The sequence below is a fragment of the Poromitra crassiceps genome (genome assembly GCF_964638095.1).
Source record: "Poromitra crassiceps genome assembly, chromosome: 27".
Classification (NCBI taxonomy): Eukaryota; Metazoa; Chordata; class Actinopteri; order Beryciformes; family Melamphaidae; genus Poromitra; species Poromitra crassiceps.
In genome coordinates, this window is record NC_139650.1 from 5515099 (window position 1) to 5539447 (window position 24349).

Genomic DNA, 24349 nt, shown 5'->3' on the forward strand with positions numbered 1-24349 from the left:
CGGAATTTACGGTACATGTTTTTAGTGGTGGTCCATACCGATGTTGTATGGATGGAGGAAACCCCAGGGGAGCACGGGGAGAACATGCTAACTCCACAATGAAAGGCCGTTTTCACAAGATATCCCACCTCCAGTGCCAACAGGCGTCCCAGGCGAGAATCGATCCCAGGACCTTCTTGCTGTAAGGCAAGTGTGCGAGGTGAGAGTGCTACAGTACCACTGCACCACCGTAACAATATACTGTATACTGCTCCATATATATAATGCAATATATACTGCTCCATCTGGGCCCTTCTTGAACTACCGTAAATTCCGGACTATAAGCCGCACCTTTTTTCCCGTTTTTTGGCCTTTTTTGGCCCCTGCGGCTTATATAACGGTGCGGCTTATCTATGGATTTTTTCAAAAAAAAAAAAAAAAAAAAATCTCTCTTTTTTAGCACTCTTTCTAACTATAAATCCACTTCTGTTTTAATTTCCTCTCTTGCCCTCTTTTCACCACACTGTATGACACTGTATGACACTGTGTGCACTGTAAAAAAGAAACACAGGTGGTGTTGTGTTATGTTGTTTTGTTGAAATGTTAATAAATGGGAGCTTCCTCAAACAGCCATCTCTTTCCCGACAATCCCCTCTGTGCATGAACCCTTACATATGGTAATTAAACATTAAAACACAAAAAAAAAAAAAAAAAAAAAATACCATTAAAACACCCGCGGCTTATAGTCCGGTGCGGCTTATATATGTAAAAAACAGTCAACTTTGCAGGTGCAGCTTATACACCGGTGCGGCTTATAGTCCGGAATTTACGGTAACTTCTTTCTCTCTAAAAAACAAAACAAAAAAACAAACAAACTAAACTTTACCACTGTTCCTTCAGAAGTTGTAGCTGTCATAGACTGTGTCGCATAGTTGATTGCTCTATTGCTGACAAAAATGTGTTATTGTAAGTCGCTTTGGATAAAAGCGTCTGCCAAATGACGTAATGTAATGTAATGTATATACTTGTTCATGATATTAGAACGTTTTTCATGCCAGTTCGCTGACTCCAGGTTAACCTGGGGGAAGATGAGAAATGAGGGCTAACAGCTGTGGATCGTGGACGAATGTGGGAAGATGGACCAAGCAAACCTGCAAGTGTAACGTTGTTACTGTCTGAGAATACTGTATATGGCAAGAGCAGATGGCAATGCAAAGTAAGTGGGCCAAGTAGTGGTATGTGAGTGTGTGTGTGTGTGTGTGTGTGTGTGTGTGTGTGTGTGTGTGTGTATGTGTGTGTGTGTGTGTGTGTGTGTGTGTGTGTGTGTGTGTGTGTGCGTGCGTGCGTGTGTGTGTGTGTGTGTGTGCGTGTGTGCGTGCGTGCACGTGTGTGTATTCCAGGAACTGCAGGCTATGCCACGCTGAGCGGTGCTGTGCTGAGACGCAGGCTTCTGTTAGTTAGAATGAGGTCAGGACAGGGCTGAGGGGGCTGAGGGGCTGAGGATCGGGTCCGAGTGGGAAACAGTTCCAGTTGGTTCCGTTCAGCAGAACGGCTCTTCGGACCAACCCTCATCAGTGCTCTGAACGCTGGGAGCGTCGGGATGAACGCGCAATGCTGTCTCAGAACCTGTTTGCTGAAACCACAGCTTAGTTTAAAAGCAACCTTTCAACGTCTTCCTGTTTCCATTATCTCTTTCTAATTGCTCTGTCTGTCATCTTTTTCTTCTTCTTTCAAGAAGGCGTTTGTGTGTCTGTATGAGAGAGAGACACTGAGCAACACTGCTGTGAAGAGAGAGAGAGAAGAGAGGGAGAGACATGCTCCAAGCTGCCCTCTTGGTTCCTCCATGGGCTTATCAGAGCCTGAGACAGAACAGTAACATGCTGTCCTGTGCTTGAGGTGTAACATGTGAGCGTCACCGTGTGTGTCGTCTTGTCCTCCCCTTTTAAGGAGTAAAGCCTTCTCAGCCTTCAGCGAGTACCCGACCCGACCCACAGTTTGGACCACTTAAGAAGGTCAGAGAGACCTGGACGGAAGGAACGGTCTATCAATAGAAGATAGGATGCTGAACACGCCAGACGCCAGTGAGTCTTTGAACTGGGTCGATTGGACCCGGCGTTCCGGTGTCCATTTGGGAATCCCTAAGTCCCTATACGTAGGGACACTCACGCGTCACGCGAACAAGGGGGGCAGCACGGGACCCGGAAGCCGGGGAAACTCCCCATTCAAAACAATGAGCGCGCGTATGAATTTTGTAAATAAACAAGACACATACGTGGTCTGAACTTCGGTTTTTAGCCCGAATATTGCCAAAGACCCCATTGATTCATAACAGGCCTAAAGTCATGTTATAGCAGTCGGGCGCACTTAGTGACAAGCAAGACAACAGTAAAACGGACAGGTTTTTGTATTCCCCCCCTCAGACACCCAAATCGAGGCACATATCGCTGCATGCCTCAAAGACATTGGTGCTTGGATGTCTGCCCACCATCTCAAGCTGAATCTTGGTAAGACAGAGCTACTCTTCCTCCCCGGGAAAGACTGTCCCCTCACCGATCTTTCCATATCCATTGACAACACTACAGTGTTTCCCTCTCAAACAGCTAAGAACCTTGGAGTGATCCTCGACAATCAGCTGTCCAACTCAGCCTACATCGCAGCAACTGCCCGCTCCTGTAGGTTCTCCCTGTACAACATCCGCAAAATCCGTCCGTTTCTCACAAGGGAAGCAACACAACTCCTGGTCCAGGCACTTGTCATCTCTCGCCTGGACTACTGCAATGTTCTTCTGGCTGGGCTACCTGCTGCAGCCATCCGACCGCTTCAGCTCATTCAGAACGCTGCAGCCCGTCTGGTATTCAACCAACCCAAATTCTCTCATGTCACTCCCCTCTTCCAGGAGCTCCACTGGCTTCCCATCTCGGCACGCATTCAATTCAAAACACTGGTTCTGGCCTACAGGGCAGTACACCAGACAGCCCCTCTGTACCTGCAATCTATGGTCAGGTTCCAAACCTCTCAGCGCTCCCTCCGCTCCTCCACCAGTGCAGGTCGCCTCGCCCCTCCTTCACTACGGGGGCTCAAAAGTCGCTCATCCCGTTCACGACTCTTCTCGTCCCTGGCACCTCAATGGTGGAACGAGCTTCCACCTTCGGTCAGGACAGCCGAATCACTGCCGATCTTTCGGAAAAAACTAAAGACACACCTTTTCAGGCTCCATCTGGGCCCTTCTTGAACTAACTTCTTTCTCTCTTTAAAAAAAAAATTAAAACTAACCTGAACTAAACTTGTACCACTGTTCCTTCAGAAGTTGTAGTTGTCATAGACTGTGTTGCATAGTTGATTGCTCTATTGCTGACAAAAATGTGTTATTGTAAGTCGCTTTGGATAAAAGCGTCTGCCAAATGACCTAATGTAATGTAATGTATTGAGTTTCTCATCTGTGGGCATAACCCATAAGAGAGCGAGCCTCACAGGCTACCCCCATGCAGCGCTGCGTAGCGTTGCGTGTCCACCGAAACCGAAGGACAATAACACTGAATCCTCTATTCTCCAACTGTGATATTTTTAGCTGGTGAGTGGATCTAGCAGCCATTTTGTGCCCTGAAGGACAGTAACACTCAATCTATTTCCTCTCCTATTATTACATTGTTTGCTGCATGGTGAGTGGAGCAAATCTATCCACCCCCTCTCCTTTAGTGAGCCCATGGTTATTGTAACAAACAGCACAGGCGACATGCTATGAGATGTGTTCATTATCCTTACCTGTTGTGAAATGAGCTGAGCAGACGGACATATCCTAAGAATAAGAACAACTTGACTTGATGGACCCGAGTCTGTTGTGGTTTACTCTCCCCACGTAATGAATCCCTCTTGATTGCCGCCAGCCATTTTTTCCTTTTAGATTCAAACACTGGTATTATTACATCAAACTGGAGACCTGAATTTCGTTTCTTGTTGCTAAAACAACCGGTCAATCACACAGCAGATCTTGAGGCACGGTGGGAAAAGATCGTTTTGTCCGCTCCAATTTGCAGCTTTTCCGAGTTGCTGCACTCCGCGAGAAACACGTTCTAACAACAACAACAACAACAACAACAAACAGCTGACTTGGGCGGCCAACCAACCCCCACGCTACCGTTGTGCAGCAACATCAGACCGGAAGTACCTCCAGAGTGTCCCTACGTATCATCAGCCTTCAGCTAACGAAAGAACAGAACAGAAAAGACAAAAGAAAAGAAAAGAAGAGAAGAGAAAAGGAAAGGAAAAGAAAAGAAAGAAAGAAAGAAAAGAAAGAAAGAAAAGAAAAAGAAAAGAAAATGCTTGGTTTTAAGCAGAGCCATGTATATACGTAGAAGAGTTGCGACATCTCCATTCACTCCAATGGACCAGTTTTAAACTCTCCAGAGTTCCAGGAAGTAAGGTTCTGGATTAAGCAGCACTGTCGAGTTGCAGCAAAATGGACAGTTTGTGTTGTACTTTGAAAGTTTTTTTTTTTATCATTATCAGCATTTATTTAGCATATACATTATCAGCTTCATGTTAGCATTCAAAAGTAGCGCGAGACCCCTTCCTGGCTGTTCATTGGCTAATGAGTCATGCATTTTGGTCCTCCGCTGACGCCACTCTCTCTCTAAATTGCTCTGGTTTTAAGTAGAATCACAACATGGGGAATGTATCCTCCAGTGACACACACACACACACACACACACACACACACACACACACACACACACACACACACACACACACACACACACACACACACACACACACACACACACACACACACACACACACACGTTGCACATTCCCTGCAGCTGCTATAACCAATAGGACAAATCAGGGTGACGTCACTTGACACCCAGAAATGCGTAACCCTGCGGCAGTTATTAGTATGAGTTGTGCCAAACAAACGTTAATATCTCAAAAACTATACGTCACATCACTTATATTTTGACATTCTGAGTGAGAGCAGAAGTAGCTCAAGAGTTTGATGTATAATATATGCATGTCGTGTTAAAGTTGTGTGAACTGTCACAGTTTTTAAAATGTAAACAGAGTTAGCAGGCTAGAGTCAGACAATCAAGCCTCGCGCCACTTAGGCTCCATAGGGTTCCATTGCCGTTGCCACCCAGTGACGCGGTTTGTTTACCAAAATGCTGCTCGGCTGGCTGATCCACACACACACACACACACACACACACACACACACACACACACACACACACACACACACACACACACACACACACACACACACACACACACACACACACACACACACACACACACGGATGCATGCAGGGGGTAAGTTTACGGTTTTAAGAATGATTAAAAGCCTACATACACTATAAGAGGAGTCCACTGTATGCAATTGTAGGACCTGAGGATGATACCTGCAAGCTGTGGGTTACAATCTTGTTTATACAACTGCAGTCAGAGGCAGAGCAACACTGGACAGACAGGTGTGTCAACATTACCTCCTGAAGTGAAATCAAAAGTAACTCAGAGCGACAGCACTGCTGAAGTTAGAAGAGACTCTCTCTTGCTCTCGAAAGAAGAAATCAACGTAAGTTCATCAGACCTTTCTCAACAATACATCAGAGTCTTAGAGTTAAAAAGGTGAGTACAGCAGATCATATTGACTGTTTAAACACAGCTGAATCCAGATATGATGTTTCCCTGTGTTCATTTTGCACTGATAGTTGTCAAATGATGTTTTCAGTGAAGTGTAATTTAAATACACAACTCAAAATAACTTTTGATAATATTCCAATGATCTAACCTTGCTAATTTTTGAAAGAATTGTGTGCTAGTTCAATGATGTTCATCATGTCTTCATTTATACATAGACGTTTTTGTTTTCTTGTGTTCAGACATAGGTTTATAGATGTTATTTATTTACCTTGACAGTTTCGACGAGTCAACTCTCGTCTTCTTCAGAAGCAGTCGCACTGACAGCTGGGTATGACGTGTCAACCAGTTGCTTTTCAGCAACTGGCGAAGAAGACGATGAAGATGGCTGAGCTGGGGAAGACAGGGGCTGCAATTCAGCAGAAGATCCAGGAGAGACGACTGAAGATTCAGGAGATCAAACACTCAGTGGAGCTCAGCAAGGAAGATGCAGACAGAGAGATAGCAGACAGTGTGCAGGTCTTCACCGCTCTGATGCAGTCTGTGGAGAGAGGCCAGGCTGAGCTCATTGAGACGATTGAAGAGAAGCAGAAAACAACAGAGAAGCAGGCTGAAGGCTTCATCAAAGAGCTGGAACAGGAGATCTCTGAGCTGATGAAGAGAAGCGCTGAGGTGGAGCAGCTCTCACACATTGAAGACCACCTCCACCTCCTCCAAAGCTTCCCATCCCTGAACACTCCTCCACACACCAAGGACTGGACAGAGGTCCACTCATCATATGAGGCTGTGAGGAGAGCTGTGGCTCAGCTGGAGGAGACTGTGAGGAGAGCTGTGGCTCAGCTGAAAGAGACTCTCAGGAAAGAGATGGAGAAGCTGCTAGAGGCTGAGCTGAAGAGGGTCCAGGAGTATGCAGTGGATGTGACTCTAGATCCTGATACAGCAAATCCCTATCTCATCCTGTCTGATGATGGGAAACAAGTAAAATGTGGTGATGTAAAGAAGAATCTCCCAAACAACCCAGAGAGATTTGATCTCTGTCCCTGTGTCTTAGGAAAGCAGAGCTTCTCTTCAGGAAGGTTTTACTACGAGGTTCAGGTTAAACAGAAGACTATGTGGCATTTAGGAGTGGCCAGAGGGTCGATCAACAGGAAGGGATACATCACACTGAGCCCACAGAATGGCTCCTGGACTATATGGTTGGGGAATGGAGATGTGTATAAAGCTAATGATAGCCCTCCTGTCCTCCTCTCTCTGAAGACGAAGCCTCAGAAGGTGGGGGTGTTTGTGGACTATGAGGAGGGTCTGGTCTCCTTTTATGACGTAGATGCTGCAGCTCTGATCTACTCCTTCACTGGCTGCACCTTCACTGAGAAGCTCTACCCATTCTTCGGGCCGGGTCTTAACTATGGCGGTAAAACCTCTGCCCCTCTGATCATCTCTCCTGTCAATCATACAGATTAGACGAATCATTAGGTTTTCTCAGATAGAATTCATTGTAAATTAAAATTACAAGGGGGGGGGGGTGTAATTTTACACTACACCCCCCCCCCCCTCTCCAGGTAACTGTTATAGCCATTCTACTGTGTTTTTCTTTAAATAGAACAACAGATACAACACTTCACAGACTTGTCTTAATAAGCATATTTGAAGATGAATTTCTTCTTTCAATGGAGCTCTCCACTGAGAGAATTAGACTTCCTGTCTGTGAAAAAGGCCCAGTAACTACTAATGTCTCTCGTCCTTTTACCTTTCTTCTTCTTGATAAACTGGTTTAGTTTCATGGGGGGGAAATGTTAGTTAAAGTTAAAGAACCATTAAAACTCCAGATTCTGGTTGATATTATAAAATCATGTATTTTTCTTTATATCCTGTTTTTCTTTTCTGTATGGTGTTACTACTTGTTGCATTGCATCAAGCACAGGGATCATAAAAACTTCATTGAATGTACCGTAATCACTATTTCAGGAGTGTGACATTTTCCAGCTTCGTTGTAACATGTCCAGGTGACAATGGCAAAGTAAAAAAGGTGATTACTGTCATAGCTGTGCCTGGGTACATAATCTATATACTGAGCATTTTAATTCTGCACAATTACTAACGAGCATTAAAACGAGATTAAAACACATTAAACAGCAAATTGAGTAAGTCGTCTGTCTACGCTTCAGGTATCGAGGGTGAACACACACACACACACACACACACACACACACACACACACACACACACACACACACACACACACAAACAAGTGAGGGAAGGCAGGGACACAATGAAAGGGGAGTAAGAAAGATCACAGGGCCACAATGGGGACAGGACACAGGAGACAGAGATATGATATACTAAACGATGGGAGGACAGAGAGAGAGAGAGAGAGGAGGGGTGAGAGAGAGGGAGAGAGAGGTAGGGAGAGAGAGAGGAGGGTGAGTGAGAGAGAGAGAGAGGGAGAGAGAGGGAAGGGTGAGAGAGAGAGAGGGAGGGAGAGAGAGGGAGTGACAGAGAGAGGGGAGGGTGAGAGAGAGAGGAGGGGTGAGAGAGAGGGAGGGAGAGAGGGGAGAGAGAGGAAGAGAGAGGGGGAGGGTGAGTGAGAGAGAGGGACAGAGGGGAGGGTGAGTGAGGGAGAGAGGGATAGACGAAGAGGTAGAGAGAGGGAGGGAGAGAGGGGAGAGAGAGAGAGAGAGAGAGATTAATAATAGATGAGTTGGGACAGCTCTCATGCTGTGGGAGGCTCAGCTGCTCCATAGGTGGCTCCTTGCTTTGTTCTACACTACTTTTCTAATGATTATTCTCAATATATTTACTTCTGACTCACAACACAAACGCACAGAAATAGCAGCCACGAAAAAAGTCAGCCGAGGTGAAGATCCTGTCCTAACCCGCTTCTGCGTTGTCCAGACCTCAACTTAGCTTCTGAGTCGACCGTATGCTAATGATCGTATGCTAACATCGTTATGAGCATGACAGGAGGATGGTGGTGGCTATAGGCTGCTTTGCTTGCTGACTGTCTGGACATCAGGAAGACAATCATGAACCTTTGATTACATACAGAGTACCACAATTTGGTCTGGATGTAACAAAAGGGAATCAAAGCATTATCTAAAGCAGGGCTACTGTGTCTTTAATACATACTTTAAAGGGACACGCCAACCTTTTGGGAGATTCGCCATATAGTAAATGGAGAATGTGGATGTCTTTATCGTCACTGTGCGTGCCCTACAAAGAGCGGTACAGCCCTCGCTGCTACTTAGCTTAGCGCTACAATGGTAGTGAACGGTACAGCTGCCTACTCCCGTTCAGTTGGCCCAAAATACACATTCCAACAGCGCCAGAAACACTCACATGTACACGTTGTGACTCGTGTACTCACCACGAGATGAAATAATACTCCAAAGGTTACGTGAAACGGTCGTTTTCGTAGGCAAACGAGGAAGTAACTTCAGGTGCTCGTTACTCTTGGTTAGTTTGTTTAATCTTTGTTAGTTCTGGGTGTGTGGATTTACTTCGGAAATGACCCTTTTCCTGTAACTTTGGATTATTATTTCATCGCGTGGTGATGACATCACAGTGACGATAAAGGCATCCACATTCTCCATTTACTGTCGGCCATATGGCAAATAGGCGAATCTCCCGAGATGTTGTTGTATCCCTTTAAATCTGAAAACAGAGTTGGTCATGATTACATTATGTATTGCATCTTGATTTATTACTGATACGATTTTTGCTTTTATATGTTTTATTACAGAAAGTGGATGAAACCAATGACCAAAATAGTCGTATTTTCTGTTATTGTGTGTTACATATGGATGGAATTATAGTGAAAACACATTATTCTCCTTTTTGCTGGGGACCCCCTGGAATCCCCTCAAAGACCCCAGGGGGGTCCCCCGGACCCCAGGGGGGTCCCCCGGACCCCACTTTGGGAACCACTGCCCTAATGGTGAACTACTGAGTGAACCAAACTCATCTATGTTGGTTAGCGTTTGTGTGTGCCTTTGTAGCAGTCTCATCACGTTGCTTGGGCAACCAGCGTTGGTGCGGTGGAGGATAGCTGATGTGGCTGTGCAGGTTGGAGCCCGGGGAGGAGCTCTCTCTCTCTCCCCGGGCCCAGGGAAGCAGCCCAGAGACGGGCTTGGACAACGGCACCACACCATGCTGTGAGGGGACACCAGCTCACATGCAAAGAGCTGAGCCTGTCCTCATTGCTAAAGTCATGATCATGCCAATGTGATTTGTTTTGCTTTTCTTACATTTACTCACCAGGAGACTTCTTTTATTTAACTGGAGAAATGCCTCTCCCTCTACTCATACGAGTTGGTTAGCTGATGTCTTTAAGTTTATGAAACTAGAGAAAATCAAACATATGTTACGCGGCTCCAGCTACAAATTTGATTGTGTCTGGCAGCCTTTCTTCAGATACATTGAATCCTTAAGTTGCAGCTTCTTCCCCCTCCTGACCTAGATCAAGCCGACCCGTCCACTTAATACTAGTACTTACAGAACCAACTGTCAATTTTGTCTTGTCTGTTGTTGTTTTTTTTGTTTTTTAATGAATCTTTAATCAGGTTTTACATGTGTTGTCATGGTTAGTATACTTAGTAAATTGCTTTTGAACTGGTTTTGAAAATAAATATAAATACATATAAATAAAGGTATTATTATTATTATTTATTAGTTAGATAGATAGATAGATAGATAAATTTTTATTTCTGTGTCATGCACCATATTCAAGGTGCCCAGCCCGTCTGGGCTTACAAGACACAAATCATTCAAGTTCAACAATACAAACAAATCAACAAACAAGCTACAAAACGCTCAAACATAAACAAGACAGAGTTATATATTCAGATGACAGTTAGAATTCTGTTTTTGTTTTTCGATGGGCTCTATGACTCTATGACCAGTTTCCTGCTGGTCACGACATAATGGTTATGTGCTTGTTGAGCTGTCTCAATCTCAATTGTCTCAACATTATTGCCCATTGTCATGTCATGTTTAAGAACAATCTAATAAATAAATCGTAAAAAAAAGAAAAAAGAATCATGATCATGATCATGCTAATGTTAACAATCAGCAGCAGCCCAAACCAAAACGTGTTCATTTCAGTTCATGGTGACGGTCTTTGAGTGTGTAAAGATAGAGATAAACAACAAAACTAGACCATAAATGGAGCGATAATTGATGAGATAAACACGTTCAAAGAGGCCCAACTGTAACATGATTCATAGACTCAGTCGAGCGGAGGTTCTTCCTCTCCAGAGGAAACGGTGCGTATCATGAACAACGTTTTGTTATTCAAATGCTAGTTACTGATTAACAAGATTTGTGATATGATATGAAAGTACTATGAACGTCTGTGGCCTTAACCAGCAGCTGTGTGTCCTACACCTTTGATACGAGCTATTTTCGGTTTCTGCGCAACTCTGGCAGATTCCTCAGAGAGGTCTTATTTTTGGAATAGCTTTCCATGGTGTCTGAATAAATTCATAATTTAATTCAAAGGCATTTCACACTTATGCAGAGCAATATTCTCCCATAGACAACCTACAGTATATGCTTTGACAAGTGCCGCATGTGCACACAGGCGCACGCAACCCCACACACACACACACACACACACACGCACACACAAACCAGTGAGTGGAGAGTTATTGAAGCGCTCCACTCGGCAGAGAGCCCTCAGACAGAGTGGTAGATCAGTGTTAAAGCCTGTATAATGCAGCCGAGAGCCAAGAGTGTTATATTGGGAACAAGTGAAGCAGAAGCACACACACACACACACACACACACACACACACACACACACACACACACACACACACACACACACACACACACTTCCAAATCAATTCTGGCCAATAGAGTGGAATGAGCAGGAATGAGTCGTAAAACCCGGAAGTTAGCATGGCGCTCGGTTCCTTCGCGTGGAAGTTGATGGCATTTTGGTATGGAGTCCCCATGGGGATTCTGGTTAGATGCTTGCAATAAGGTCTGTGGTTAACAAAAGTTTATGAAACTGAGACTTTTGTGATCAGCAAAAGATCATCTTCACAAATGAACAGCACCTTTATGATTTTTGAAGTGTTTTCTGGCCATCGTGATTTCTGGCGATCGCATTCACGCTTGAAAAATCATAAAAGTGCTCCTCATTTGTGAAGATATTATCTTGCTGATCACAAAGGTCTCAGTTTCATAAAATGTTGTTAACCACAGACCTTCTTGCAGGCACCTAATCAAAATCCTCGTAACCAAAATCCCCTTGACTTCCAGATGAGAGAACCCAGCGCGATGCTAACTGGCCTACAAAAGTGTGTCATCCCTGCGGCCCTCTGAACACACAGCACAGTACTCCTTCCAAATCAATAATAGCCAATAGCTGATCATGCGCCTGGCCAGGAGCCACTGGGTCACTGTTCCACATGAGTGCCAGAACCGGGCCGGGCCAAATCCATCAGGCCTAATGATTTTAGATGGTGACACCACATTCCCCCTACACTCTCCCCCCCCTCGACATGCTCCCATGCCCCTTCCTCCCTCTGGCTTCTGGGGCTGAAAATGCTGGAAACTCCCCCGCTGGAGAAGAGCATGGATCTTGCTGCACAGCCTGTTTGTTGTACAGTTTGTTGGTCAGTTGAGGAGCCCCTGAAGGCAGCACGGCCTCAGAGCCAGCGGAGACTTGTGGGAATGTGGGAAACTACGGAAAAATGTGTTGCAGCCCAGCCCGGCCACAAAAGATCAAGATATCCAAAACCCTAAAGTGTTTTTGATGGACTTCTGAACAACAGGAATGTAAACGCGTTGAAGCGTTCACAGCTGTCAGCAGCTGAGGAGCTGTAACAAGGGAGTGTGAGGGAGTTGTAACAATGCAGTCAGACTGTTGACATTCAAATAACGTCATGTTTTTCACGGAGAGTTGACAAAGAGGGAGCAGAGGACAAGAGGCCCATTATGAAGAAAGGCAAACATTTTCAAACAACTGAAACTCTACTGACACTGAATAAACTATCAGCTGCAACTCTACTGACACTGAATAAACTATCAACTGAAACTCTACTGACACTGAATAAACTATCAGCTGAAACTCTACTGACACTGAATAAACTATCAACTGAAACTCTACTGACACTGAATAAACTATCAGCTGAAACTCTACTGACACTGAATAAACTATCAACTGAAACTCTACTGACACTGAATAAACTATCAACTGAAACTCTACTGACACTGAATAAACTATCAGCTGAAACTCTACTGACACTGAATAAACTATCAACTGAAACTCTACTGACACTAAATAAACCATCAGCTGAAACTCTACTGACACTGAATAAACTATCAACTGAAACTCTACTGACACTGAATAAACTATCAACTGAAACTCTACTGACACTGAATAAACTATCAACTGAAACTCTACTGACACTGAATAAACTATCAGCTGAAACTCTACTGACACTGAATAAACCATCAGCTGAAACTCTACTGACACTGAATAAACTATCAACTGAAACTCTACTGACACTGAATAAACTATCAACTGAAACTCTACTGACACTGAATAAACTATCAACTGAAACTCTACTGACACTGAATAAACTATCAGCTGAAACTCTACTGACACTGAATAAACTATCAGCTGAAACTCTACTGACACTGAATAAACTATCAACTGAAACTCTACTGACACTGAATAAACTATCAACTGAAAGTCTACTGACACTGAATAAACCATCAGCTGAAACTCTGACACTGAATAAACTATCAACTGAAACTCTACTGACACTGAATAAACTATCAGCTGAAACTCTACTGACACTGAATAAACTATCAACTGAAACTCTACTGACACTGAATAAACTATCAGCTGAAACTCTACTGACACTGAATAAACTATCAGCTGAAACTCTACTGACACTGAATAAACTATCAACTGAAACTCTACTGACACTGAATAAACTATCAGCTGAAACTCTACTGACACTGAATAAACTATCAGCTGAAACTCTACTGACACTGAATAAACTATCAGCTGAAACTCTACTGACACTGAATAAACTATCAACTGAAACTCTACTGACACTGAATAAACTATCAACTGAAACTCTACTGACACTGAATAAACTATCAACTGAAACTCTACTGACACTGAATAAACTATCAGCTGAAACTCTACTGACACTGAATAAACTATCAGCTGAAACTCTACTGACACTGAATAAACTATCAACTGAAACTCTACTGACACTGAATAAACTATCAGCTGAAACTCTACTGACACTGAATAAACTATCAACTGAAACTCTACTGACACTGAATAAACTATCAGCTGAAACTCTACTGACACTGAATAAACCATCATCTGAAACTCTACTGACACTGAATAAACTATCAACTGACATTTAGACTTGGTCTGTTTTCTCGTACTGCAGCAAGTTATGCATTGTGTTGATTAAGATGTTTGTGCCATTATCCTCATCTCCAGTGCTTAATCTGTAAATGATGAGGTCATCTCTCCAGTGCTTAATCTGTAAATGATGAGGTCATCTCCAGTGTTTAATCTGTAAATGATGAGGTCATCTCTCCAGTGTTTAATCTGTAAATGATGAGGTCATCTCTCCAGTGTTTAATCTGTAAATGATGAGGTCATCTCTCCAGTGTTTAATCTGTAAATGATGAGGTCATCTCTCCAGTGTTTAATCTGTAAATGATGAGGTCATCTCTCCAGTGTTTAATCTGTAAATGATGAGGTCATCTCTCCAGTGCTTAATCTGTAAATGATGAGCTCATCTCTCCAGTGCTTAATCTGTAAATGATGAGCTCATCTCTCCAGTGCTTAATCTGTAAATGATGAGGTCATCTCTCCAGTGCTTAATCTGTAAATGATGAGGTCATCTCTCCAGTGTTTAATCTGTAAATGATGAGGTCATCTCTCCAGTGTTTAATCTGTAAATGATGAGCTCATCTCTCCAGTGTTTAATCTGTAAATGATGAGGTCATCTCTCCAGTGCTTAATCTGTAAATGATGAGGTCATCTCTCCAGTGTTTAATCTGTAAATGATGAGGTCATCTCCCCAGTGCTTAATCTGTAAATGATGAGGTCATCTCTCCAGTGCTTAATCTGTAAATGATGAGGTCATCTCTCCAGTGCTTAATCTGTAAATGATGAGGTCATCTCCAGTGCTTAATCTGTAAATGATGAGGTCATCTCCCCAGTGCTTAATCTGTAAATGATGAGGTCATCTCTCCAGTGCTTAATCTGTAAATGATGAGGTAATCTCTCCAGTGCTTAATCTGTAAATGATGAGGTCATCTCCAGTGCTTAATCTGTAAATGATGAGGTCATCTCCAGTGCTTAATCTGTAAATGATGAGGTCATCTCCAGTGTTTAATCTGTAAATGATGAGCTCATCTCTCCAGTGTTTAATCTGTAAATGATGAGGTCATCTCCAGGTTTAATCTGTAAATGATGAGGTCATCTCTCCAGTGTTTAATCTGTAAATGATGAGGTCATCTCCAGTGCTTAATCTGTAAATGATGAGGTCATCTCTCCAGTGCTTAATCTGTAAATGATGAGGTCATCTCTCCAGTGCTTAATCTGTAAATGATGAGGTCACCTCTCCAGTGCTTAATCTGTAAATGATGAGGTCATCTCTCCAGTGCTTAATCTGTAAATGATGAGCTCATCTCTCCAGTGTTTAATCTGTAAATGATGAGGTCATCTCTCCAGTGTTTAATCTGTAAATGATGAGGTCATCTCTCCAGTGCTTAATCTGTAAATGATGAGGTCATCTCTCCAGTGTTTAATCTGTAAATGATGAGGTCATCTCTCCAGTGTTTAATCTGTAAATGATGAGCTCATCTCTCCAGTGTTTAATCTGTAAATGATGAGGTCATCTCTCCAGTGCTTAATCTGTAAATGATGAGGTCATCTCTCCAGTGTTTAATCTGTAAATGATGAGGTCATCTCTCCAGTGTTTAATCTGTAAATGATGAGGTCATCTCTCCAGTGTTTAATCTGTAAATGATGAGGTCATCTCTCCAGTGTTTAATCTGTAAATGATGAGGTCATCTCTCCAGTGTTTAATCTGTAAATGATGAGGTCATCTCTCCAGTGTTTAATCTGTAAATGATGAGGTCATCTCTCCAGTGTTTAATCTGTAAATGATGAGGTCATCTCCAGTGCTTAATCTGTAAATGAGGATGTGCCGTAACATCAAGAGGTCGGTCGGTGTTCCCGAGAGTCAATGTGGAGGGAAAAGGTTCTGGAACATCTCCAGACAAGTGCATTGGAGGCACAGTGATGCCCAGTGCAGCCATACAGATAGTGTATAATACCAACACACTAAACATTATGAAATGACAGACTATATGACCTGAGAGCTATGGGTTAGGGGTAGGGTTTCTCTCATTTTTTTGCTGAAATGATTTAGCATCACAAGTGTGACATTTTACTTTCACTACAGAGGAAGAAGAAAGCCAAGCAAGTCCAGTGTGGGAGAATGACACCCACAAAGACAACAGTATTCATTGTAAACACTGTAATACAGGCACAATGACAGCTAATGCAGGAAGTTTGGTTGGTTGATTAACTTGTTGAGTAGGCCTAAAGACTGGTGTAAAAACACATTTCCTATTTTGTATGTCAAGGGCTGCTTTTTTATATTATGATTAACCGATTAATTGATTGTTAACATAATCAATTAAGCAAATGTATTAAAATTGGCATCCCTATTGTGGAGAGATCCACAGCTCTCTCATCACATCACTCAGCTGTGTGATATATTCATGTGCTAGTTGGTTGTCCTGGCAACAACAGACGACACTTTCCATAATGGACTGAAACAGTCACTATGGAAACAAAGTTTTTGATTTGCTATTAATAATCCACCACCGGGGGCAGATGTGTGCATTGTGGGAGAAATAACCCCCCCCACCCCCACACACCTACAGGGAAAGCCCACAACAGACAGACACGCACACGCACACACACACACACACACACACGCACACACAACATCATGTCTTTATTAACATCTTATAGGGCTGTACAATTAATCTAAATTTTATTTATCTCAATTACAATTTTGGCTTCCCACATTTGTGAAAACTATTTATCTAATCTTTTACTTTTCAATATCAGTCAAAAATAATCGTGATTATGATTTTACGCTCCTACAGACACAATCGGCCGTGTTTGCGGGTGGGAAGCCGGTGGTGTACGAGTCCTGGTCGCTGCACTAGCGCCTCCTCTGGTCGGTCCGGGTGCCTGTTCGGGGGGGGGGGGGGGGGGGGGGGGAACTGGGGGGGGGGAATAGTGTGATCCTCCCACACGCTACTGTATTTCCTGCCAGTGTTGACACCTTACAACAGCGGTAGTGTTCGCTGAGAGCCGCACAACATGTTTGAAGCATGACGGCTGCATGTTAACATGACCATAGAAAGCACACCTTGTTTTTGACGAAGCGGTGCCAAGTTGTATTTTTAAGTTTGAAAATTTTGAAAAGTGATGCAAGTCTCAATGAGACAGGCACTTTAAATGGAGAATAAAAACACGTCGATCTGCCAGTGACATGTGCATGTTTGCGTACGTGTGCAGATTCACGTGTGCACACTTGTGAACTCCCAGCTGCTACAGCCACGTTTTACTCAAACAGATGGAGATTAAAATACACACACTGGCAATGGCACTTCACTGCAATCATGTACAATCCCCCCCTCTCTCTCTCTCTCTGTGTCTGTCTCTCTGTCTGTGTCTGTCTCTCTCTCTGTGTCTGTCTCTCTCTGTGTCTGTCTCTCTCTCTGTGTCTGTCTCTCTGTCTGTGTCTGTCTCTCTCTCTGTGTCTGTCTCTCTGCTGTGTCTGTCTCTCTGTCTGTGTCTGTCTCTCTGTCTGTGTCTGTCTCTCTCTCTGTGTCTGTCTCTCTGTCTGTGTCTGTCTCTCTGTCTGTGTCTGTCTCTCTGTCTGTGTCTGTCTCTGTCTGTCTCTGTCTCTCTGTCTGTGTCTGTCTCTCTCTCTGTGTCTGTCTCTCTGCTGTGTCTGTCTCTCTGTGTCTGTCTGTCTCTCTCTGTGTCTGTCAGTCTCTCTGTCTGTGTCTGTCTCTCTCTCTGTGTCTGTCTCTCTGTCTGTGTCTGTCTCTCTGTCTGTGTCTGTCTCTCTGTCTGTGTCTGTCTCTCTGTCTGTGTCTGTCTCTCTGTCTGTGTCTGTCTCTCTCTCTGTGTCTGTCTCTCTCTCTGTGTCTGTCTCTCTGTCTGTGTCTGTCTCTCTGTCTGTGTCTGTCTCTCTCTCTGTGTGTGTCTCTCTGTCTGTGTCTGTCTCTCTGTCTGTGTCTGTCTCTCTCTCTGTGTCTGTCTCTCTGTCTGTGTCTGTCTCTCTGTCTCTCTGTCTGTGTCTGTCTCTCTGTCTGTCTCTCTGTCTGTGTCTGTCTCTCTTGTCTGTGTCTGTCTCTCTGTCTGTGTCTGTCTCTCTCTCTGTGTCTGTCCAACCCAACCCCAAACCACATCCCATCAGAAATCCAGCTCCATTTTGGCTCCCCCATTCCTCCCAGCTGCTCCGTAGTGGCTTCCTGTTTCCACACTGTTTGCGGTGCGACTGGGATGCCAGTGTGTCCTGTGACTCTGTGACGCTGTCGTCACAAAGGGATCAGGACACAGACACGCATTACGCCTGCTGCTGATCACTGAGCCTCTCTAGGCTTATCGTCAATAAGCTATAGTGGTTATAGTCAAATACAAATCTACACATACAGCTGGCGGTGAACACATACATAAACACACGCACGTGCGCACACGCACCCGCACACACACACACACACACACACACACACACACACACACACACACACACACACACACACACACACACACACACACACACACACACACACACACACACACACAGAGTGGCTGAGAAGTTGACTGACAGAGGGTGGGGGGAATACTGGTTGCTATTGGACCAACAGAGCATTCTAATTCATGCCTGAGGGGAACACTCATACCAGCACTTATATAGCAGTGGTTCCCAACCTTGGGGGTCACGACCCCAAGTGGGGTCACCTGGAATTTCAATGGAGTCACCTGAAAGTTTGGTTTTTCAGAGCAGCAGGGCTCGATAGTCATGACATACTTTGTCCAGACTACACCAAATACACAAGTTCTGTCTGAAGGCATGGATTTGTTTCTGACTCTGGGAAAGTTGGGAAAAAAGGGAAAATTTCCCAAATCTCTGAACGATCTCTTTAACCAAATCACACACATCTAGGCTATTCTATGTGATCGCCTTTTGATAATGTAATAAACTAATGTAACTAATGTATTTTCTTTCACTTCCAATCACCGAGGCTCCTCTGAAACTGCTTGGAGCCCCCCTGGGGAGGCCTGCCTCCCACTTTGAAAAGCTTTGCTCCACTATAGACGGTTTTAACTTGATTTCAGTGAGTGTATCAATCCTTTTTGGGCCTTGAGTTTTCAATATAAAACTTGGCGAAATGATTTCTGTGAGTGTATTAGTACTTTTTGAAAAATGTCAGCACATTTGAACAATACCGTGATAATACTGATAACCGTGATCATTTTGGTCACTATAATCGTGATATGAAATGTTCATATCGTTTCATCTCTACATACAACGAACAGAAAGTCAAAGATACTTATAGGACACACATCAGATGACACCTGTCTTGAGGCACATTTGAAGCTATACTCTACAGACAACCTATCTGTTATTCTGGCACACACAGTCACAGGGCACCCTGTGAGATCGAAAAGGAGCTGCAAATATAAACTACAGGTTATCTGAATATGGCGTCTATATGAATACATTAACTACTGATTGTCCAAATAAAGGCTAAGCATTATGTCATCATGCCATATCACAAGCCGATATCTAGTCTCATATCACAATATCGATATAATACCAATATATTGCCCAGCCCTATATCAAAGGTTTATAAATGTTGTGCAAGGTTTGAAAATCTAAATATCTTAGGTAGTGTACACAATTTTCCACTTTTGTGTTTGCACAATTATTAGGTGAAGAGGTTTGGCTTCATAAGCTTTTATAAATGAGCCAGACAAAAACAATGTTGGTAATGTAAACTGTTCATGTTCACACAGCTTAATCCTGTACTAACAAGGATGTGGGTGTTAAAAGCTGCTCGAAGTGGGAGGAGGGAGGACGCCTTGGATAAACATCCTGTATTTGCCACACTCCAAATATTAATGGACTAATGATCATAAAGCCAAGTGAAGGCCCTGCCAACAACACAGTCCGTGTGGACTTAAGAGTTACACATCTCTACTGTGCCAGACTGTTTAGACACTATGAAGAGTGCAACGTGTTAATTATTAAACTAAACTATCAAAGTCATGTTCCGCTTCTTAATTGTGGCTCAAAGCATCCAAGCGACAACCTTTGCTCTCGCTGATGTGTGGAGAAGTTGGCTGCGCGCTTTCACTGTGGGAACGAACGGACAGGAGGGACATCTGAGCATGAGGACCAGATCAAGCCAGGAAGCAACGCAGGAGGAGCAAATCAAGCCAGGAAGTAACAGAGGAGGAGCAAATCAAGCCAGGAAGCAACACAGGAGGCTACAAATGATCCAGTTTTGGGGCTGCATGGAACACGCTATGCGGGTTTGAGTGCCAAATGACATTTGGATGCTTTCCCATCCCCCAAGGGATCGCTAATGAACATGTAACCGTGTCAAGATGTGCTGTCAACACAGTGTGCACGCATGTTGTACAACGAGTAGGCAGAATTCACTGAGCTTTACTCTTTACTTTACTGATTTTGTGTACAGTCTCACCTCATCCTGCAAGTGTACGACGCTATTTCTGCTCATTTGAAGGAGCAAAACAGAGCGTGTCGTATAGGCCAGGACTGAGAGAAGCAGGTGTGACGGGTACACAAATGACAGACAGAACAGAAGGCATGCCACCATGTATTAGGGCCTGTCTGTCATGATAACTACTGTTTGTTGGTCGATATATTGTCCCAGAAATAATTGTGAAACGATGTTGTCAATTAACAAACAAAAATTGCAGCTGATATAATCATCATCATCATCATAATATAAAATTGAGTAAGTGAGCTCTCTTGTCATTCTGTCTGCAATTTTGGTCCCACTTTGTGAGATTTGTGATGATTTTGGCCAATAATAATGTCACTGAAGATGTCACAATGTCTATGACATCATCAGTGATGTCACTCGAGCACTCGATGATGTCATCAGTGATGGTCACTTGTGTCAGAGGGCACGTCACATCCACACAGTAAACAGTCACAAAGCCCTGACAGCTGTTTCCTGTGTCAGAGGGCACCTCACATCCACACAGTAAACAGCCACAAAGCCCTGACAGCGAGGAATATTTAAGAAGGCCACATGGTCATGTTGGGCCTGGCACAGCAGAGCTGTTAGACAGCTTCGGGCTGCTGGCTCCAGGACAGGCATTCCTCTGAACACATTCTTCATTTGTTCCTGGTTGAAGCTTCTTCATTCACGAGTTCATTGAAAGAAAGCTCTTTTAAAAGTTTGAAAATTTAAAAAAGTGCTTGGTGTCATATAAGAGTTTGCTGGAATGCACAAATGATCAGAATGTGCCTTTTCTTTTCAAAGTTGTAAATGTGGTGGATGTGTTAAGAGAATATAATTTGATGGGTTTGATGATGATCATCACCCTGCACTTCTCCATGCCCATTGTCTGTCTGGCTCTCTACTCTGACCATGCGTTCACACCAAGGCAGAAAAAAAACCTGCACTGGCACGAGTTTGCTCACGCAAATTATTCGCCAAAGTTGAAAATTTTTGACTTGAGTGAGATGAGGCAAAAATCGCCAAGGGATTCAGGGATTGTGTGCATGTGAACGTAGTCGAGGATTACCTGCTCAAACAATTGCATGGTAATTGATGTGAAGAATTTGACCATCATGTCCAACCGCAGGAATCCTAACCTATCACGATGTCCTGCCATGTCAGCAATGTATGCAACTGTCTCATCACACATGTCATCCCTGCACAGCTTAGTGTACTGTACACTGCCCCTGTATTCTTCTTCTTCTTCTGTGGTGTTTTATGGCAGTTGGCATCGCCTCCTTCTGGATTCATCCATCCACTGTTTCCCTACATCTCTGGTCTCAGACTCTCCCAATCACCGACTTCACAAAATCCACTGCCCCTGTATCAGTACCAATTTATCTAGTATATCACTGATGACATCACAATCGTGACACACACTGTGCCACAGACACCACCTAGCCAATTTTAACTAAGAAGATGATGTCTCTCTGTGCGCCATTACGAATCATTGGTGTGAACTGGGCTTTACACCTCTTCTTTTCGTGAGACCTTAAATCATATTAAATATATTCGAGCCTCTGACTCAAGAACTATTACTTTAATGATTTTACATCTGCAATGAAAATAAATTCCAGCCACAAAAATGCTTTGGCGTCAGAAACAAAACACCTGGAAATGTTCTATCTATTGTCCATCCGCGTGAACGCTTAAGCAATGTGCATTAATTAAATGCCTCAATGAAAGCGGAAAATCGCACGCATTTGATCTAAACCATGGCAACATTTTGGCAACAAGATCGTGAAAACCCCCATCACACAGACGGCTGAGGCTCAGGGGTCGCTGACAAACTTACGTTCCCAGGGTCTCTTTGAAGTCATAGTTCTCCTTCACATCGGAGGTCTTCTTCTTCCAGGGATGAGTCTCGTCGTCACCCAGTGGCATCTTCTTGTTGTGCCGGTCTGCAACAATACTGGTGAGGAAAAAGTGGGAAGGAAAACAATGTTCATTAACACCAATGCTTTAAACCCCTCCCCTCCCCTCCCCTGCAAGAAGCATAGCACTGTTATGAGGAGTGCTGTAATTTAAAATCAACCAGGCAGCCGTATTGCTCTCTTATAAGTATTGTTCGATTGTTTGTATTAATGATCATTTCGATTTTTATAACCTTGAACTGCCGACGATTACCTGCTCTCTTTACCGCTCGCGTTGACACACTTTTAAATATAAGAGGTTGTCCTTTTTTCAGTTGGCAGTTCGTATGCAAGTTCAGAAAGTGATTGCTTACTGTTTACCGTCAGTGTCACGGTGTTGAAAGAATGTGTTTTAATTGCTTCATGGGTTTGACTGTCAGAGTTTGCATTGGCCCACACCAATGTGTGTGTGTGTGTGTGTGTGTGTGTGTGTGTGTGTGTGTGTGTGTGTGTGTGTGTGTGTGTGTGTGTGTGTGTGTGTGTGTGTGTGTGTGTGTGTGTGTGCGCGCGCGCGCGTGCGTGTTGAAGATCAACACTGCCAGCAAACTGGAGGTATGTACTGTAAAACTCTATAGTGAAGTAAATGACACATTTTGAACACAATCAACGGTCATCATGGCAAAAACTAAGAAAATAAGCAGAATTGTACTTTAAAGGATGGCTTTACCGATAATCAACCCACTTTGTATCATATATAATCTTGGTAATATAAACACATGGGCAGTGTTTACCTTCTCTCTTAGTTTACCTCATGGAGAAAAATCCTCCTGCAGAAACTCCGCCCCCACCAGCTGCAAGTCATTAAGGCTCGTTAAGGCTCTCACATACTTAAAAAAAATAAAAAAATAAACAATAACAGCCCCCTCGGAGCAGATTCTGCCTCTCCAGCAGAACTTCCGCAGCTCCGTTGTGACGTAAAATGCCAGAGCAGGAAATGGGAGATCTCCGTGAGCAAAACAGAGAGAGATGGTAAACACTGCACATGTGCTTATATTACCCAGATTATCAATGACACAAAGTGGGTGGATCATCGGTAAAGCCATTCTTTAATGAATGTCTCGGGAACTAAACTCAAGACGCAAAGATGTTCATTAAATGAAAAGGCAGGAAAAATGTATCTCAAGACTTTATTTTAGACTCAGGGTCCATATAAAATAATATCATATAATCATCAATTATGACTTGTTGTTGATCAAAACGCTCTCTTTGTTTTCCACTCCCAGTCACAGTTGACATTTGTAACCAGCAGAGCTGTTGGGCCACGGTAGACGTGTGAAAACCATTAACGTGCTGCAAGACTTGATGTGTGAAGAATGCAGCAGGTCCTGCTCTGCTCTCTCAGCTGAACGTCCCTTTGAACACAGCTCAGCTGTGAAGAAGCACAAACACCGACGGCTCACTGTTTACGTTCTGTGCTCGACCATGCGCCACTTTAATAATCGTTTCGACACACAGAGCAGATCTTCAGTCAGCTTGTGGAAAACTAACGTTTGCATGACTGTATGGATGCTCGATTATGGCTAAAATCATAATCACAATTATTTTTGACTGATATTGAGATCACGATTATTTAATGCGATGACTCATTTTTTTGGCAAAATTACTTTGTCAACATCATGCAGTTATTGAACTTGGGGGAAAAAATCGTCTTTTCTTTTTAATACAATAATGGATTTCTTTGAACTGTATATACTGTAATCCGTCCTCAATGTGTCTTGGGGGTGTTTACACCTGTACTTTCAAGTGGTCAAGCGCTATCCGGTTGCAATCTGATCACAGAAAACGCATTCGTGCCAGGTGTAAATGGCCTCTAAGATTTAATTGCTGACCTTAAGACATGATCAATGTGAATTCTACAGTTGTTCCCTCCCCCCCCCCCCACACTTTGCTATAGTTGTCATTCCTTGACATGAGTTAACATAGTTTTTTGTCCTCTGCATACTCTGGCCTGGCAGAGAGTGAGTACAGAGGACACTGCT

The 24349-nt window shown here is 43.5% G+C and overlaps 1 protein-coding gene across 1 annotated transcript in view; it reads right to left on the reverse strand.

Annotated features, from left to right (window-relative positions):
* The window catches only part of camk1b (calcium/calmodulin-dependent protein kinase Ib), a 75142-nt gene that overhangs the window by 39265 nt on the left and 11528 nt on the right, over window positions 1–24349 (reverse strand). Inside the window, exon 2 of the mRNA XM_083661895.1 lies at window positions 22253–22369. Within this exon, the coding sequence (XP_083518021.1) occupies window positions 22253–22341 (89 nt within the window). The 5' untranslated portion in view covers window positions 22342–22369. The remainder of the gene's footprint in view (window positions 1–22252; window positions 22370–24349) is intronic.